Source organism: Penicillium chermesinum, assembly GCF_028974085.1.
Source record: "Penicillium chermesinum strain IBT 19713 chromosome Unknown utg000003l:1.0-5111272.0:1.0-5115320.0, whole genome shotgun sequence".
Classification (NCBI taxonomy): Eukaryota; Fungi; Ascomycota; class Eurotiomycetes; order Eurotiales; family Aspergillaceae; genus Penicillium; species Penicillium chermesinum.
The window spans coordinates 4,381,624-4,396,834 of NW_026695313.1; the positions used below are offsets into that span (position 1 = coordinate 4,381,624).

At 50.8% G+C, this 15,211-nt stretch overlaps 6 protein-coding genes across 6 annotated transcripts; 4 read left to right on the plus strand and 2 right to left on the minus strand.

The window, feature by feature from the left end:
* Nucleotides 1-449: 449 nt before the first annotated feature.
* N7468_004609 (SDR family oxidoreductase) lies at nucleotides 450-1,404 on the minus strand (the record flags this gene model as incomplete). Its single annotated transcript, XM_058473906.1, has 2 exons — nucleotides 450-1,049; nucleotides 1,072-1,404. The coding sequence occupies 2 exons, from the start codon at nucleotides 1,402-1,404 to the stop codon at nucleotides 450-452; spliced, it is 933 nt and encodes a 310-aa protein (XP_058332909.1).
* Nucleotides 1,405-1,936: 532 nt separating this feature from the next.
* N7468_004610 (putative C6 transcription factor) lies at nucleotides 1,937-4,075 on the plus strand (the record flags this gene model as incomplete). Its single annotated transcript, XM_058473907.1, has 4 exons — nucleotides 1,937-2,051; nucleotides 2,101-2,233; nucleotides 2,301-3,379; nucleotides 3,435-4,075. 4 exons carry the CDS (start codon nucleotides 1,937-1,939, stop codon nucleotides 4,073-4,075), a joined length of 1,968 nt encoding a protein of 655 aa, XP_058332910.1.
* Nucleotides 4,076-4,626: 551 nt separating this feature from the next.
* N7468_004611 (uncharacterized protein) lies at nucleotides 4,627-5,350 on the plus strand (the record flags this gene model as incomplete). The annotated part of the gene is made up of 3 exons (XM_058473908.1): nucleotides 4,627-4,706; nucleotides 4,902-5,011; nucleotides 5,094-5,350. The coding sequence occupies 3 exons, from the start codon at nucleotides 4,627-4,629 to the stop codon at nucleotides 5,348-5,350; spliced, it is 447 nt and encodes a 148-aa protein (XP_058332911.1).
* A 668-nt stretch (nucleotides 5,351-6,018) lies between these two features.
* Nucleotides 6,019-8,828, minus strand: N7468_004612 (ChAPs family protein; the record flags this gene model as incomplete). The annotated part of the gene is made up of 8 exons (XM_058473909.1): nucleotides 6,019-6,186; nucleotides 6,241-6,615; nucleotides 6,667-7,595; nucleotides 7,650-7,930; nucleotides 7,982-8,106; nucleotides 8,220-8,349; nucleotides 8,486-8,513; nucleotides 8,753-8,828. 8 exons carry the CDS (start codon nucleotides 8,826-8,828, stop codon nucleotides 6,019-6,021), a joined length of 2,112 nt encoding a protein of 703 aa, XP_058332912.1.
* Nucleotides 8,829-8,855: 27 nt separating this feature from the next.
* Nucleotides 8,856-9,755, plus strand: N7468_004613 (uncharacterized protein; the record flags this gene model as incomplete). The annotated part of the gene is made up of 1 exon (XM_058473910.1): nucleotides 8,856-9,755. The coding sequence occupies one exon, from the start codon at nucleotides 8,856-8,858 to the stop codon at nucleotides 9,753-9,755; it is 900 nt and encodes a 299-aa protein (XP_058332913.1).
* A 92-nt stretch (nucleotides 9,756-9,847) lies between these two features.
* N7468_004614 (uncharacterized protein) lies at nucleotides 9,848-15,076 on the plus strand (the record flags this gene model as incomplete). The annotated part of the gene is made up of 4 exons (XM_058473911.1): nucleotides 9,848-13,149; nucleotides 13,205-13,427; nucleotides 13,479-13,634; nucleotides 13,697-15,076. The coding sequence occupies 4 exons, from the start codon at nucleotides 9,848-9,850 to the stop codon at nucleotides 15,074-15,076; spliced, it is 5,061 nt and encodes a 1,686-aa protein (XP_058332914.1).
* Between the last annotated feature and the right edge of the window lie 135 nt (nucleotides 15,077-15,211).

Genomic DNA, 15,211 nt, shown 5'->3' on the forward strand with positions numbered 1-15,211 from the left:
GATACAAAAGCGCAGAACCGGAAATATATTTCTCAGCCTGTGGGATATGATTCTCCCCTGGTTGAGATTGTTCCCGATGTCAGGTATGTTCAGTTACTAACAGGAGATTATCGACGTAAAGAACGCGCCCATGAGTAGTACGTGAAGGGGAGGGGAAGATGGAACCTTCCAATGTGAAGTATAGAGGTCAGTATTTGGGGTCTTCCAAGCCTTGAGAAAGTTTTGAGGAACCTGTGTGGAATATGCTTTGGTTGTTATTCGTTGCTGAATCCTGGTGGTTGGCATTTTCTAATGGATAAAACTCGCAGGTTTGAGCCTTCAAGTTTTCAGGGCTCAGTCTTTTACGGTCACATAAGAATTCCATATTTCTTTTTTGACGTGATTCAAGAAGAAACTTAACATTTCGTATCCTTCCCAATTATGAATTCCGAGAGGATAATTGGGCGCAATCAAGAACTCTCTAAATTCTGCTTGTAATCCCTTACGGCTTGCTCAAACGAGCTATCCCGCTTATAGCCCAACCCAATGGCCTGACTGTTGTCGAAACGTGTTGGCCACGACTTGAGAATTGGAACCAGGGAAGGGTCATGTTTTTCAGAAAGGAGGGCCAATTTATCCTTGCCGCCCACCTTCTCCAACGCATCCATCATTTCTTGAATAGTAGCACAGATCCCAGGCACATTGATCTGGCGAATATGTGGAGGAAGTGATTCGGCCGGAATGCTTAATGTGAAAATAAGATTGTGTACGAGCGTCTTAGGCGAGCAGAGCCATGAGGCGAACGACCGGTCCTCAATAGGAATCACGCACTCCTTCCCATCCAGAGGCTCCCGGATCATGCCCGAGAGGAAGGACGATGCCGCGGCAGTGGGGGCTCCGGGACGAACGGAGATGGTGGGAAATCGTAAAGTGAACCCGGTGATGAACTTCCGACGAGTATACTCATTAATCAGCGTTTCACAGACGAGCTTCTCCGCCCCGTAAGAAGACTCGGGTGTTGGAATGACGCTATCTGTGACGACAGCAGGCAATGGCTGGCCATACACAGCCTGACTGAGACGAATAGATCACCCGCACTCCTGGGCAAGTATGCCGCAAGGCCTCTAGCAGATTCCGGGTGGCGTCCACGTTCACACTCATACCCAGTTCAAAGTTGGCCTCGGAGCCAGAAGACATAATGCCATGAAAAGCGTAGACAGCATCGATAGAGGAATCGATAATCTCCTTCGCAGCAGAAAGGAGGTCTGCTTTCACGGTAGTGGCATTCTGTGGATAGGCCACGCCCTTGGGAAGGGGGGGTTGCTGGACATCAGTCAACGTAACGCGGTATGTAGAGTCGTTAAGGAGCTCTTTGGCGAGTAATTGGCCGATAAACCCGGCGGCGCCAGTGATAAGGATATGCATGTTTGAGGGCTAGAAATACGATGAAACGAAATTGGTGACATATGCGTATTCCACAACTTATGAGGAAACGGGGCGGTTCTCCGCATTCGCATCAAGTCCGAGATAATCCGTCCCTGATGCTCCCCCACCGGACTTTGCCCGGCCAGCCAGCGCTGTGGATATACAGCTCGAACGGGGCTTTAATCGCTTTTCCTCCCGGCCATTGTACCTTGGGAGCTGCCTATTCAGGTTGGGCCAACTGAGCGATGCATTCTCGGGGCGCAGGCCGCACTGCCACTAGACAGCTACGTCATTGCTAGACTAGGAGGCTGGTGTGCCTGGAGCTGAGGAGATGAAGATACTAGAAGAATAGATAGAGAGAGAAAAAGAAGAATGAGCCTCCTTACAATAGGGTACTGAGTGGAGGCCTCGTATTCCAAGTGTATGGCCGAATAAACCTCGGCGCTGGCCGATCTGCTCGCTTCACCGAAACGCCTCACCCGCCAAACGGGGGTTTGCCCCTACGGAGCATCACCGATCGTTTTCCTCCAGCATGGATGCGTCTACTCCACTCAAACGGTCGTCAACAGAGGCTGACCTAGATTCGCCAAAGAGCTCTGCACTTCCACAGCCACGTCCAACGCCCAAGATTTCCAAAGCTCGAGCATGCGAGTCTCCCCCACAATTGGCCGTACAGAAATACTAATCCTGCTCCAGGTGCTGAGTGTAAGCGCCATAAAATCCGATGCGAATTTCGCGCAGGCGAATCCAATTGCACAAAATGCATCCGGAGTGGAATCAAATGTGTCGTGAATGACTTCTCGCAAAAGTTCGTTGACGATGATGGCATGTGCGTACTCTCCATCTCTCCGTCCCCGCAGCAACCTCTGCGACTAACATTGATCTCTGGGGCCTAGATGGAAATCAGAGGCAACAGCTTCGATACAACAGCTTCAGGCTGCGGTATCGCAGCTCCTCAGCCAGGCAGGGTTGCCTGATCTCTCCTCATACACGGTCGGGGACACTCGAAATGGACCCAGCCCAGTCACCTCACACAATACCCACCGATCATCCATTGGCACGTCGCATCCCCATACAAGCCACCAAGAGGGCCCCGGCGTAGTTATGGATGTCACTCGAGAGCCATCGCAGGAGGCAGATCTTCAAAATCCGGACCTAGTTCCTGCCCCCATGCGCAGCCTGTACGAAGTTACGAAACTCAGCAATCTACGGAATAATCATACTGAGGCGCCCAGAAAGACACTCTTGGAAGAGGACTTCATCACGAGGGGACTCATCTCTATCCATGAGGCTGAGGAGCTTTTTGCATACTTTAGTCGGACAATGAATCAACTTCTCTGGGGTGGGATCATCCTCGTGCATCACGACCTTACGTCCGTTCGTCGTGCGTCCACCTTGCTTTCAGCCGCGGTCCTGACTGTCGCGGCACTCCACATCCCCAACCGGACAGCGACCCTCAACCGATGCTATAGCGAGTATGTGTCATTGGTCTCGAGCATGGCTCTGACTCGGGCCCATACGCTGGATGACATTCGGGGACTCTGTGTGGGCGCATTCTGGCTATCAGAATTAAGTTGGAAGCTCTCGGGGCATGCAGTTCGCATCGCCACCGAGATGGGCCTCCATCAAAGCTACCAGCGCTTGACCCGCGGTCATACCGATCAATATAAGCGGGCCCAACTATGGTACCTGCTCTATGTATGTGATCATCATTTCAGTATAGCTTATGGACGACCGCCGGTGATTCACGAGGATATTGCCATCCGCAACTGCGAGACCTTCCTTGAACTCCCCATGGTCGTCTCGGGCGATTTTCGGCTGCTGGCACAAGTGGCATTGTTCACAATTTTGACTGAGGCGTACCGTATGTTTGGCAGTGATACTGAACAAGCACTCATCGAGTCGGATTTCAACCAACTGCGCGTATATAATGTAGCCGTGGATCAATGGCGCTTACTATGGCAGCCTCGCTCAGGTGAGTTCTACGGCAACGTGCTACCTACGTAAGCAACTCGACTGACTCTATCTAGCGGACAGCCCGTATGTACGAACCTACCCGTCGAAGGGAGTAGTTCTACATTACCATTTCGCCAAATTCCAACTCAACTCGCTCTCCTTACGCGGCCTGTCTCCATCCAACACCCCTTCTTTCTCCATGGACCGTAAGGAATCCGCCAACATCGCCATTTCATCCGCGATCGCATGCCTCAACATGGTGCTCGAAGAACCGGATATTCGGGATGCGATAGTTGGGGTGCCCATCTTCACCCACACCATGGTCACATTCTCGGCGGCCTTTCTGATCAAAGTTGCTATGAACTGGAATTCGGCCTACTTGAGTATTAATGCTCGTCAGGTCCGACAGATTGTAGAGCGAGTGATCGAGCTGATGAATTGTGTGTCTGCCGGCGAGCGGCATTTGACCCGGCACATTGCACGTGGGTTGGGCAAGATGCTCGAGCGTTTCGACTCCTGGGAAGCTGCATGGCAAGTGGGCGCTAGCGATGGGAGCACCGTGGATGCCCGCGACATCCCGGGGGGCACGAACGCAATGGCGCAGGGGTTCCCACCGCCCGACTTGATCTACGACATGGTTGGAACATATGGCTTTGGGCTGGACGAGAATCTGCTCGATCCGAGTATGGCGAACTTTGAGTTCTTGGCGCAGTAGGTGTGGAGCGGCCATACAACTTGTAAGACGTGAACAAGGACGGAGCTACTACAAGTGCAAGTAGTATGAAAAAAGGGGGTAGGGGGGGGGGGGTTGGTTCTGGCCCACGGGGAAATAGGGAAAAGTTGGCCCGTGTGTGTCAAGGCTTCTGGGGGGGGGAGAGAAGGGAGCCGGTCTGATCTCCGCAGAGCCCAGTTTAAGGTCTGGAATGCAAGTTATCAGCACGCACCCTCCTCACCCCATCGCCACGCACCACCCACTTCTACTCCACTCAATGGCAGTGTAAGCTATCACTCCCATGTCGTCACCTCAGCTTATTTTACGCCCCCTCTCCCTTGGTTCCTACCATTTCCCCCCCTTTGGAGCTCGGGAAACCCTTGTAACGTAACTGCCACTCCTCGTTCTCTCTCTTATAGCCCGTGCGCCCAGCCTGAGGACCTTTCTCTCCCCATTTCCCCTTCTCTCCACCTTCCCCCATCTATATACTTCCCACCCTCCGGGAACCTCCTCAATTCAAACCTCACTTCTTTCATAAACTTAATATTTCCACAATGTCCACCCGCAAGAGGAAGAACGACCCTGAGGAGGAGCTTCAGGCTCTCCCCAGCGACGAGAGCGAAGAGGAAGAAGAGTAAGTTCGGCCCACTGCTGCGCCGAAGACCCCAAGCCTCGGCTTACGCACCCCGGCACGGTGCCTTCGTCGCATGCTCTCAGGCTGCCATCCCATGGCCCATTCAGGAATGGAGGATTAGCTCAAGAGGATTAGCTCAATGACTGTGACGAGAATATTGGAGCATCTTTACTGATCACTTGCGTCTGTACCTAGGTACGAAGACTCTGAACCCGACGTGAGCGACGAGGGCGATGAAGACGAAGAGGAAGAAGGGGAGGAGGAATTCGACGAAGACGAAGAAGAGGAAGAGGGCGAAGATGAAGGTACGTCATGACCGCGATAGCTCGGAGGCATCCAAGAGATGTCATTGAGATGATCTCAGCGCTGACAATGATCGCTCTGCAGGTCCCCCAGCAGCCAAGAAGCGCAAGACTAAGCCTGCTGCCGCCGCGGCAGACGACGAGGTCGCTGCAAATGGCGCCAATGGCGATGAAGAAGACAAGGAGGAAGAAGAGGAAGAGGAGGAAGAGGAAGGCGAGGAAGAAGGTGCTGGTGATACTGCTAAGACTAGTGGTCCGGCACAGGCTGCCGCCAAGGCCAAGGGCGACCAGATCCCTAAGGAAGCCGATCTCGCTGAGGTGGAGGACGAGGGCGACGAGTAAAATTGTCCTGGATATAGCATTGCTGGCTCCTCTCCCAGCGAGGTATTCGCTGCGTCAATGGACGGGTGTATCTTCCTCAAAACGATATCGATATCTAGTCTGGACCTATTGAAGGATAGCCATACGACCTCATTGCGGCCTCCTCATGGTGTAGCTCGTACGTTGTAGGATGGCGTTGATATATGCGTCTAACTAGTAGGCCCTTTTCATGACTCCTGGTCCGCCTTCAGTATGAGATTGGGAAACGAAGCATCGGTGCTTGAGAAGATTCGATTTGCTATCAGGTTCCTGCTTTTCGAAGGTCACTGTCCAAATGCAAGACAGAAGCTGCTCCATACGGATGTCAAGTTGAACCACACCAGAAGCGACTGGTGCTTGACGAAGACAGCATTGGTTGAAAGAGCAAATGCTTATCCCGCTACCTGAATCATGTGACGATGCCCAACCTTGGCTCAGAAGAACTCTCGCATAGAAAGAAAGTCAATTAAAAAGTAACACACCTTATTTACGATCTAAGCTACCTCAGATAACCATTTGACAGGAAGAAAGAAGAAAAAGCAAGCCTCGTGGATGATCATAAAGCCTGCGCCCCTTTTATCTTAACACAAACAAGAGAGATGGCAGGAGAGCCTAATTGTGTCCGTCACCGTTCAGAAACCACCGACAGCTCAAGTGTCACTACCGCTGCTGCGGAAGGTGGCACAAAGCTGGCAGTATTGATGCGTAAGATCCAGAACAGGCTGGGGCAGGTTGGTGGCCTGAACGATACTGCGGACCTTCACAGCCCCCTCGTCCTCGATCAGCTTGCGCATCAAGAAGAGCAGCTCCGGAGAAAACTAGTTGGGTAAATATAATGCTTTCCAAATCATTTCAAGGGGCACGGATCATACCTCGGAGTACCAGCGATATTGCCAGGCGATCAAACGAATCAAGGCGCCTAACATCTTCCGGGTATCGTTCGTCTTCTCGTACAGCTTCAAAAGCCCCCGCATCGCTTTAGGGGAGAAACGAGTGGCTAAGCAGCTTTGGTATGCTTCGATCGCCTCGTCAAAATGGTGCAACCGTTCTGCCAGCTCGCCGAGAATCTCCCACTCAGGGGCAGATTTCTTGTATTCCATAGCCTGTTGGCGGAACTGGGCCATTTCGGTCCGCCAAATAGTGTAAATGCGGAGGTCTTCGTAGAGAACCATGAAGAGATTATCCAACCATCGCTCGCAAAGGCGCTTGTTGTGAAATTGAGTGTACTGGTGGTGGGATGGATCGGGCTATTGGCTGGTTAGTAAGGAGCATAACCAACATTGGCGGAAGATTCTTACATCGTCATTGCCAGACTTTACTACTTCTGATGCCACTGTTTGCTCAGGGCGCTCGATCCCGCTCTCAGGTTCCACCTTTTCGGTTTCAGCGGGACCAGGGCCTGAAACAGACCCTGACTCAGTGCCTTCATCCTCGCTATTATCCCCTAAAGCTGCCCCGTTTGTCTCTGCCTCGAGGGACTGAGCAGGCTTGGAAACATGCTGCCGCTCAACGCGATACTCCTCTTCCATCACAAATACCTCGCTGCGACATTTCAGGAGTTGATCCCACCCGATTGCAGCAGCAATCCTGGTCAAAAGGTTGTAAGCCTTCAAAAAAGTCCCTTGGTAGCCAGCTGCCTGTAATTTCCGGAGAGATGGATGGATATAATCGTGAGGATCTCCTTGCTTAGGCTGACCTTCATCAATTTCATCCAAAACACTCTCACTGAGAATAGGGAGCATAATTCGAGACGGCTGAGGCATCCGAGGGGAGTCTTTGTCTTGGTAGGTAAACATAGGGCATGAGTTGAGGGTCAGAAGAGCCAAGTCCCATTGTTCAAGGCCGATATAGACCTCGGCGAGACGAGCCCAGGTTGTGAACTCGCTTGGGGCTGCAGTAACCGCACGTTGCGCACACTGCAAAGCCATTTCAAGCTCACCCTTATCCTGGCAAAAGGCTGCTTGGCAGTCAAGTAGAGAATAATCCATTGGAACATCCTGCAAGGCATCGTACATCAGACGTACAGCCCGTACCTCCTCATCAGCCATCAATTGAACTCGAGCCAAGAGAGACGACACCTCGACGTCCCGAGTGCGCAGTTTCTCAAACAAATTGATACCCGAGGTATAACGGCCCGTTGTGTGAATGTACTTTAGGATACCAGATGTTAAGTGGTTACTGACAGTGTTCGGTACTTGAGTTTCGGGGTCGGAGCTCAGTTGACGACCTGCGCCATTGTAAGTATGTATTGCCATGCAAGGGTATTGATGGCATTACTTACCCAAGAAAAAAAGCCTTTCCGCTGCATCCAGGAACTTGTGCTCCATCTCTGTATTCGTAATTGGGTTGAAACGTCGGACACCCACAATCTTCTTAATCGCATCACCGCTGCCATCATCGGCATAGAGATAAGCACGCAGAACACCACAGAGGAAAGTCTCGAGCCAGAGAGCCTCGGTGGCCACTCGCTTGTCGCCTCGCTCATCAATGCAGTAACTTTCTAAGCTTCCAGGGATCTTCACCTCCACCCGCATGTCTAAGTGTGAGAAGGCATTGTAGCAGCTGCGCAAAATTAGAGAAAGGCACGCAACCTCAGAGCAAGGAAATCCTGACCAGTAGATCCCCGACACTACTTTGTTTGTCTTATCGAGGGGGGAGAATGTGAGAGAGTTGACGTAGGCAGCGAGACTGGCAGAGGAAGAGGCATCGACTCCGGTTACATGGTGGTACACTCCGGTCTTTACAAAAACAGAATCAATGGTTAGCAGGAGATCTCAATTGGGCCACATGTAGACAAAGCAAAGTAGCAGTGAATATATGAGATAAAGAGGGGAATAGAAGAAAAACACACCTGCCGGGTTGAATTGGCCTTTGGCTGTTTCACAAGGTATACCAGATCTGGGGGACCTAACTCCCGTAAGTTTTGGAGAGAGTCGGTACGCGCGTCGATGGCAACATGCAGTTCCTCCTCCTCATGGATCCTGAATGATTGAGCAGTCGTCAGTTATGAATCTGAGACCTCGCGCTAACCCAATCCCGCACTGGCTGCAAGCAATGGGTTTGCGCATGTTCCCGGAGACCACGTAGTTGAACGGAGGGATAAATAGGAGGACCTACTCGGGCACAGCTGGCGCAACCATGGCGCCTGCACAAGCGCAGCAGAATCAAACGCTGATAAAACAGGGGGAAACGTCGCTCAATTCACAAATTGGAGGATATTCGTTAAAAAAGACCAAGAGAGGGAAGAGGAGTAGAGCAAGCAAATAACCCGAATGAGCTTCAGGCCGCCAGGCAACGAAGGCGGAGAAGCGTCCTTTCCTAATCAGGCAGTTACGCGTGGACCGTGTCTGGGGATTATCGGATTGACATCCTATGCGGTAATACCTTCACGCTGAAAGATTTCGACCTGCGACGTAGCTGCAGGGGCAATGCTCTCACTTGCGATCGCAATCTTTGCCATTTGACAGCACCCTAAGTGGCGATCATCATGGCGAGCTGGGTGGCATTGAATGTCGAGCCCGATGAGGGGAATGAAGATGAGGTTGACGATACGAAGGAGCTGCAGATCGAAGAGGCCCTCAAGCTTTACCAGAATGCTTTGAAGCTTCACTCTCAAGGACCCGAGTTCTATGCTCAGGCCGCCGAAGCCTACGACGATTTGTTAGACTCCGAGATCTTCAAATATCCTGAGTCGACATCCGAGTTCCAACGTGCGTTGGTCCCTGATACTCCGCAAGCAGACGAGGTTGAAGAAGTCACTACCGATGCCATTGGCGAATTCAATGTGAACGACTCAACATCGAGCCTATTCCAAACCCTCTACCTATCGCACAAAAACTACGGGAAATTCCTCCTTGATTCGACCCAGGAAACGCTACGAACGGTCACACCGGACGCGAAAACAACGCAAAAACGAATCAGTGTCACAAAGAAAGCGTTGAGGTCATTCGCCGAAGCTTTGGAGCGGGACGATACTGATCTCAACCTATGGAGGCAAAGCGCACGGCTGGGTAGTGCTTTGGAGAGTTATCGATTGACCCGCTTTTGTCTCGAGAGTGTGCTCGCAGACGACGAAAATCGTCTTGACCTTCGCTCCGAACAACTTGGCCTTGAGGAAATATTTTCAGAGGAACGCTTGCGGGCCACACTCCGATCTCTCTTTGATGAGCTGTCTGCTTCTCAGATTCCCACTAAGAAGCCGAAGAAAGCTCTCTTGAAATACCTGAAGCAGCATGAAGACACTTATCCATACCTCCCAAACCTTCCAGACGATATTCAGGACCTGAATCCATCCAAAGGTCCCCTTGCGTTATCTGTCTCCCCCGAGAACTCAGTCCAGCCGAAGCAACATGGGATTCTGTCGGGAAAGCAATCATTCAAGCGTTAGATGATGAAGAAGAGGCTTTAATTTCGGATTCTCCAAGTCGGCCTTTAAAGATAACCTTGCCATCCAGGAACTCCGAATCACACAACGTTGACATGGATGACCCTGATAAAGCCGCTGCGGAAAGTGCTACAGAACCAGGACAGGATGTCAAACCGGAGAACGATGATGTGGAAATGCTTGATGAGAATCAAACGGAATTGGAAACTGTGAAGTCGACTGCCCATACGCCAGCAGCTCTCTCAGAGCCTACCGAGGAGCAATCCTCCATAGACCAGAGCGCAGAAAAGCAATTAATGGAATCGCTCGAGGGTCAGTCCATTCGCCCTACTGAGAAAACTACCGAGTTATCTGCAGAGCCCCAGGCTGCTGATGAAGACGGAAACGCTGAAGATGATGAACCGAAATCACCTACGGAGGGGCGTAAAAGATCATCAGCATCAATAGCCAACGACGACCAACCCGAAGGGGGAAGGATGAAAAGCCGGCGAACAAGGGCACGCGATTCGAATGCTGAAGCGCTATTGCCACCTGAAGAGATAGCCTTTGATCAAAAGCGCTATTATGAGGATCGCCTTGAAATTTTCGTCAATGCCGATGACTGGTTGTTTAATACTGTTGGATCTCTATTCTCCAAACTGGATATTGATGCACTGGGTGACATTAGCAGCTTGAGGGAAAAAGCAACCACTGTTAACGATTCAGATACCGTTCCAGAGGACCCTGAGACCCGTCTCTTCCACGATGTCCGTGGCATCATTAAATCGTGGAATGATGAGAAATCTCGCTTGATGCAGCAAAAGGATGAGGCGTCTTCTCTCAAAGATATGCGCGGCTCAAGCAAATCTGGACTCGCTGTATTCCTTGAGCATACTCGCAAGGTGTCTCGCAAACCCTTTCAGCAAAAAGTGATACCCTCTCGGGAAAAGCTCTATGCTTTTTCGAGCAACGTGAATGGCGGCTGGCTCCACCCACACGATGCATCGTTCGAATGGCTCAAACAGCTTCTTATGCCACAACCGGATGGAGAAGACCAGAGATTTTCTCCTATGCGGTCGGCTTATGCTTCCTTTGTGTGGCCGGACGATTTGAAATCGACGGTAGCCAATATGTTGCTTCGCGAAGACGAGTTCATCTATTCACGCCTCTCTGAGCTTACCGAAGGTCTTGGGCGTCGTATCCTGGAGTCCGGTGTCGGGAGTCCCTTTCAGTACCGGACTGAGGATTTCGCTGAGCTAGAAATGATTCAATCAGTATATGAAATTCATTTGGACATTTTTGCATCAGTCGAAAATCTGAGCGGTGAAAACAATGAAGACAAGCGACTTACACAGCGTGATCGGCTGAACAGGTGGGGATTGCTTGCTAAAACAGCCTTGGACTATTTTATCGCGAACTGCCCTTCAGAGGAATGCCGCCGTAACATCGCACTACGCTATCTATGGACCTCGGTCTTTCATTTAAATCTTGCCGGCGAAGCAGATCGCGACCATGTGCTGCTATGTCTGCAAGATTTGAAACAGACTCTCCAGTCCATTGAAGCCCCAGTAATCAGCATGGTGAACAACACTATAATGTCTGAACTCTCAGTCGAAACCATTGATCAGGAGGTCCTCAAGCTGAAGTGCATGGATTTTTTTGCCAAGGTCTTCAATGCAGATGACGAAGACCCAGTATCGTTAATCGAGGCTATTGAACCGATCCTTGAGCCCTCGTCGGTCGAGAGCGCTGATGATACTCTGCAACAGCATGATGCAACTACAAGTGAGGCTCCGTCGCAGTCGAGTGAAATGGCGTCGTTCCTTGATCGAGGCGATGCAACGCTACGCCTGTTCCTGTGGCGGAGACTCCAAGAAGCTTATCAAGCCATTGACTATCCTCCCAAGGTAGTTTCATGCTACCTGCGCAGCATTGAGATCATCATGGCAGAACTAGAAGATGAGAAACACGTCGAGGAAACGAACGAGCACCGTCAAGTTACGTTACTGGGGTGGCTCAAGTCTCTTGACAGCCTAATGGGGAAAGCCATTCCGCTTATACTTACTCAAGCTGAAAAGTCCTATGAGTGTGTAGATATGGATCATCTTCGATCTTCCATGTCTGCAGTTGCGCGCCTCACTCGAGTTCTTCACAGCTTCATTCTTTACGAAGATTCGGTGCGAGTGGGTCAGGTACCCGGACGAGAGCTTCGTGGAGCTTTGGCAAAATCCCTCGAAAGTTTCAAGGAGCGAATGCGAGAGCTATACGTTCGTTGCTGGATCCTTCAATATACCCTCTTTGTAGAGGCCATCTCTCAAAACAAGGAGCTTTTCGATGATGCTCTTGAAGATCGCATCCACGTCCTGCGTTCTCTGCACAATGCCCTTGGGATTCGCTCCATGTGCAGATACTCGCAAAAGAGGTTCTTGAAACTCATGAAATCTGAATTATTCGGCCTTGAAATCAAGGGTGACTATGAGGATGAAGTTTGCCAGGTCCTTTACGACCTCCATGGCATCAAATTCTCGCCACTAGACGGTACTGCAGACCATGGATGCTCTCCTGAAAAGTTAGACCGGCTCACAGCCACTATGATGATCGACTTCGTACTCAGACAAGCAAACAAGATGAACATGAAAGATCTGTCAAAGTCTGAACTTAAGACGACAATTGAGAAGATGCAGCAAGCTATTGGACCTGTTAGGCTTCCTTCACAGTCACCCGCGGTACAGCTGAACAGACGTGTTTGGTCGCAGTACATGAAGACCCCGATCAATCCTTCTCTTCTCCTCCGAGCTGTACAAGGGGTAACGGAGCTTTCCATGGTGCCTGTCTCCGGTGACAATGCCAATATTGCCGCGAAAGGCTGGTATTTCCTATTGGGGCATGCTACTCTAACAAAATTTCGTGCTCAGAAACGGCTCAATCCTGGTTCAACATCTGAGCTTGATGATGCCATCAATCTCTTCAAGCAGGACCTAGAAAATGGAACTGGTAGATGGGAAACTTTCTATCGCCTGGCACAAACCTATGACACCAAGTTGGAGGAAGACATCACGTGGAATGCCGACAAGATCAACAACAGTCGAAATGATTTAGCCACGACACAGAGATACGCTATCCATTGTTACTCGATCGCTGTATCCGCCGCCATTAGAACAGCAGAACCCACAGCTGAAGCTCGTGCATTGATATCTGATCTTTACACGGATTTTGCGATCCGTCTTTACTCCTCCTCTCGAGAGCCACTGTCAATGGGTGCTTTCAGCCTAACGGACTTCCCAAAACATTACAACAGCCAAGAAAGCCAACAGATGTACAAGGGGCAGCCTTTCAGGGAAATGCCACTATATTCTGTGTGGAGCTTTGCGAGCAATCTTCTCCGAAGAGCCATAGCTGACAAACCTAACCGATGGATGTAAGTTACCTTGCTGATCTCAATGACCTAGGCCCAAAAACCAACAAAAGAATAGGAACCACTACTACCTCGGGAAATGTATGTGGAAGATGTTTTGCGCTGGTGAATCTGAACGCACCACTTCGAAGCGAGTCGAAATTCAAGATGTATTAGACGCCTTTCATGATGCTATCGACGCCCTTCCGCGACGCAAAGATTCGCGTGCAGAGCCAATTTTCGAGCCTCACTTCAAACTTTTGTCCATCGTCAACAGGCTTGTCTCTGGTGGTAGTTTGACTGTAAGTAGCAGCTGTGTTCCTCTAATCTGCCTCTCGCTAATGCATTTACAGCCGGCCGAAGGAGTGAAAGCTCTTGGTTCCACTCCATGGGCCGCCAAGGTGAGCCCTCCAGAGAGTCTAGAGGGTTGGAAGCCGTATGTGTTGGAGGTGATCAAGAAATTCAAGACCGCGGACAAATCTAACTGGCATCATCGTATGAGCGCCAAGGTAAGTTTTGCTTCTACTCCATCGTCGGCGAAATCGTTTCAACGATTTACTTACCGTCCTAGGCTGCACATATCATCTACGATGACCAGATCAATGCCACAACAGCGGCGGCTGCCAAGCATGAAATGTCCCAAATATTTACTAAAACACTGACTATCCAAGTCTGGCGGCCCGAGTACGAACGACCTGGGAGGCACTTTGTATATACGACTCGCTACGTCTACTTCTTCGTCAATCTTCTTGACCAGCTCGATGACCGCGCGAGCCTGGACCAATTGCTTCGTCGGGTCAGAAAGAAGCAGGGTGACTTCATCAATCACGCGAAACTATGGGAAGACCTATGCGTAACCTACGCCAAAATGATTCGAAGGGCAGCCAACATCAATGAGGGATACGAAGAGGGTATCTTCCGACCACTTGGCTGGGAAGAATTTTCATCCAAGACCGCTCGCTTGGAGGGTCTACCCAGTCTGACCGCGGATAGCCAACCTCTTCTTGAGCTAGTTCGGGACTCTCTAGAGCTGAAGAAGCTGAACAACAATTACATGAAAGTGACAATGTGTGAAGACCTCGTCGCTGACTTATACTCACGAGTGTACGAGCTCAACATCCCCCTTCTCAATGAGCAAGTCAGTGAGGAGAACAAGGAAAAGATGAAAGTGGACCATCTTCTCATGGCTGGGGATGCCCCAACAGAGACATCTACGCCTACCGCATCTCTACCAGCTTCCGACACACCAGCCCCTCGTGGCCGTACTAAGGGTATTGCACGAAGAGATATCCAGAAGCGCGCTGATACGATTGTCAACCTCAAACTCGGCCCTCGGACAGCAGCTAAATTTACCACCACCGAAAACGATTCAGCGCCGCCTGCTCACCGTAGCTCTAATGCTCCTGGGGCACCTGGTCCTACCTCAACTCCGCAAGCGGACGGACCATTATCCACAGACGCGGACAAGACTGGGAAATCTGGAGATGGTATAAACAGTGGCGATGAAAGCGAGCTGAGCGATGTTGATGAAACGAAGCTTAAGGCATCCCCTGGGCGGAAATCCCTCATGTTCCCTAACCTGAAGCCCGAGTCAGGAGAAAACGAGACAGAGGATGACGCCGCCAGTGGTGAAGAGAACCTGGATGAAGGAGACAATGAAGAGGACGATATAAATGAAAACGAGGGTGAAGACGAGGAAGACCCTGGTACAGAGGAGCACCAAGATGGGGAAGATGCTGGGGATGACGACGCACAAGATGGTGAGGATGCCGTCATGCTTGAAGAAGAGAAAGAGGACGAAGACGAGCAAGAGAACGATGATGAAATAGCAGAGCATGAGGAAGGTGACCCTGCTAAAGCTGTTGATGATCCTGATGTCAAGGACTCCAACGCGCCTACTCTTAGCAAGGCTACTGAGAAGCCAGAGTCCATGGATACTACGCCCGCATGAATTTGATGGGCTTTCTGTCAAGACCATGCTTGTGCTTCATTTCATCGCTGCGGAAAAGCCCTTAACTTCTGTCCTTATTATCTTCGTTGGTTGGCTTGGCATATCTGCGGTTGGTTATTCTTGCGCTGCAGCGGT